This window comes from Trachymyrmex cornetzi, unplaced genomic scaffold, assembly GCF_001594075.2.
Source record: "Trachymyrmex cornetzi isolate Tcor2-1 unplaced genomic scaffold, Tcor1.1 scaffold1647, whole genome shotgun sequence".
Classification (NCBI taxonomy): domain Eukaryota; kingdom Metazoa; phylum Arthropoda; class Insecta; order Hymenoptera; family Formicidae; genus Trachymyrmex; species Trachymyrmex cornetzi.
In genome coordinates, this window is record NW_017296253.1 from 201 (window position 1) to 3,211 (window position 3,011).

Consider the following 3,011-nt stretch of genomic DNA (forward strand, 5'->3'; position numbering starts at 1 on the left):
GAAAATCCGTGCATTGACCAGTACTAAGCACTGTATAATCAGCTGTTATTATACAGAGTGCAATGATGCTCCTATCTACTGTGCAATGTGCATGATTGAGTTGCGGAATATTGCCGATAAAAGAATGTATCGCGTCAGGAATCACAAAGAATGTTCTTTCTATGCACTAAACTTCAGGTGGTCGTGCCATGAATGTGGAGAAAAAATGTACATTGTATACCCATGCAACGTGTGTCCACTCTGCGCACATGAAAAAACTATTGAAAAGTCGTCCAACGATACTGAATATCTTGTTCGTTTAGACGATGGCAATATAGATCGTGTAGTGAAATTTGTGCAGCCTTCGGAAATCGAAGCATTGAACATTTATACAGATCACTGCATAATCAATTGTTATTACAGAACAAGAGGTGGTGACGACGCCGATGTAGCAATATGTACACATTGCATGGTTTCTCTGCCGAATTACAAGTATTGGAAGAATTCTTTGCGGAATAGAATATTAGCGCTGAAGGAATGTATCTCGTCAGAAAGCACCAAGCCTGTTCTTCTTCTTCCCGTACACCAGGTATCGACCAGTGCTCGATATGCGAAGAGACGACACTGTATTTCCACGCAGCGTGTACCCACTCTGCACACATTGAAAAACTATTCAATGCTCCATGTAAGAGTGCAAGTGCTTCGTGTAAGAGTGCAATAACGTGATTTAAAGACATGGAAAACCACGAGCGAGTGGAACGCGAACTGCTGGAGCAGTGCGACCAGGTCGCTACTCTGGCGGGATGTTTCGCGTGGTTGTAGCGATGCGACGAGTGCATCGAGCAGCTGGAAGAACTGTGCCGTACCAAGCGTCCACGCCTCGCTGTCGGACAGAGACAATCCGCAGTGGCGAGGATCGTGGATGCAAAATCGCAATTAGAGCGACGTTTCGTACACGTTGGTGGCGAGTACGCGGGTAGCAGGTACGCGAGTGGCAACGAGCGGTCTCTCGTATGGCGTGAGATCGAAGCCGCGTTCGAGAGTCGTATAGCGACAGGTGCGGTGATAAACTATAATCATATCGAACCTCGCCGATTTCTCGAAGACGCTGGTGATATAGTGCTAGAGCGAGTGCGGGACGCTGTGGAAAGACACGGTAGTGTAAAGGTGAACACAGCGTTCAACGGTGAGTTCGCGACAAAAGACAAACGCGCCAATAAGAGTATAATTACTAAGAACAGTGAGATTTATCGGTGCACCGATATGCGCGAGTGGTACGTGACGCGCGTCATCGAGCCCACATTAGCGTCGCTGGGAGAGTTTCAGGAACGTGACAGTGGGTGGGAATTGTCGCGAATCCTTAATTTGGTAGTGAATGTGAACAAATTGACTCCCATGCACGCGGGATGTTACGTTGAGGTGCCGCGGGAAATTGTGATGAAACGAGCGGTGATCAGTGTGAAATCCATGGACAATGCGTGCTTCGCGTGGTCAGTGGTCGCCCCTCTGTACCCCGCAGAAAGAAACGCAAATCGGGAATCGTCGTACCCGCATTACAGTACTGTGCTAAATTTTGCGGGTATCGAGTTTCCAGTGATTTTGAAAGACGTTCTGAAATTCGAACTATTGAACGCGGTGTCGATCAACGTGTACGGCATCGAGAACAAACAGATCCTTCCTCTACGACTCACAGGGGACAAGAGGGACAAACACGTGAACGTGCTGTATCTACAAGATCCACGCAACGATGGTGTAGGCCACTTTGCGTGGATAAAGGATCTACCTCGCTTAATGAGCTCACAACTGACAAGAAAGGAGCACAAGAAATATTTCTGTGACCGGTCAGTATAATAAGAAAAAACAAGAAAAAAATATAAGAAAAAACAAGAAAAAATATAAAAAGAAAAAAAATATAAGAAAAAATTATTTTCTCTATTTCCAGATGCCTGCATTACTTCGGCTCGAGCGAGAAATTGCAGATCCACAGCCAGGACTGTCAGAAGATGAATGACTGCGCCATCAGCCTTCCGAGCGAGGACGACAGATGGCTCGCATTCGACAACTACAACAACATGGAGCGTGCACCATTCGTCGTGTACGCCGACCTGGAGTGCGTCCTGCGGAAGACGAAGCCCGAGAAAAAAGACGCATCGTCGTACGAGTATCAGCGGCAAGAAGTATTCAGCATTGGATACTACATGCGATGCTCGTACGATGACGCGTTGTCGTCGTATCAGTTTCGTCGCGACGAAGATTGCGTAGCGTGGTTCGCGGAAGAATTAAAAAATTTGGCGCATAAAATAAAAACTATCCTGTCCACTAACGTTCCCATGAAAGCGCTGTCTAAATAGCAATGGGAGGCGTACCGCACTGCAACGCGTTGCCACATTTGCGAGAAGCCGTTCGCGTCGGACGATACGCGGGTCCGCGATCATTGCCACTTAACCGGTAGATACCGCGGTCCGGCACATACGAATTGTAATCTGAATTACAAAAATTCATATACTATTCCGGTTGTATTTCACAACTTGTCGGGCTACGACGATCATTTCATAATCAAAGAAATAGATATACTGCCGATAACCAAAGAAAAATATATTTCATTTACGAACCATGTAGATAGCACTGTTGCACCCTTGGGTGAAGGATACAGGTAGGGGATTCGCCGAGGACCAGGACTCACAAATAAACCACTCAATACAAAACAAAACACTTTAATAACTTTTAGTAACTCTTTCAATATTCTCTATTAACAATTATATATTATACTTGACATGTATTATTGCGATTTCGCGTCGGCCCGATTTAGGTTTATAAGATAAGTCCGCGTTCGCGTTGACTTTATTAATCGGTCGACTTATATTTTATTCGCGTGAGCTGTTGGCGTACGGGCGTTATCTCCAGTAACAGCTGATATTAGACTCTCTCTCTTTGCCAGTATGTCACGGTTAATATACTTGTTCGAACTGCTGACTGGACTTGTACTTCGGTCAGCTGTTCGAGCGGATTTCGGTTGCTCTCATTTTTAATGT

At 45.7% G+C, this 3,011-nt stretch overlaps 1 protein-coding gene across 1 annotated transcript; it reads left to right on the forward strand.

Moving 5' to 3' along the window:
• Positions 1 to 1,374: 1,374 nt before the first annotated feature.
• On the forward strand, positions 1,375 to 2,697 carry LOC108758997 (uncharacterized). The gene is made up of 3 exons (XM_018504249.1): positions 1,375 to 1,820; positions 1,922 to 2,237; positions 2,599 to 2,697. The coding sequence occupies exons 1-3, from the start codon at positions 1,375 to 1,377 to the stop codon at positions 2,695 to 2,697; spliced, it is 861 nt and encodes a 286-aa protein (XP_018359751.1).
• The last annotated feature ends 314 nt before the right edge of the window (positions 2,698 to 3,011 follow it).

What these genes read in the sequence shown, in the direction of transcription:
- LOC108758997 (XM_018504249.1), top strand. Translation starts at nt 1,375, where the DNA reads ATGCACGCGGGATGTTACGTTGAGGTGCCGCGGGAAATTGTGATGAAA. An exon ending in AAGAAATATTTCTGTGACCG is followed by an intron (nt 1,821 to 1,921) that starts GTCAGTATAATA and finishes CTCTATTTCCAG; the next exon opens with ATGCCTGCATTACTTCGGCT. An exon ending in TTCGTCGCGACGAAGATTGC is followed by an intron (nt 2,238 to 2,598) that starts GTAGCGTGGTTC and finishes CGAACCATGTAG; the next exon opens with ATAGCACTGTTGCACCCTTG.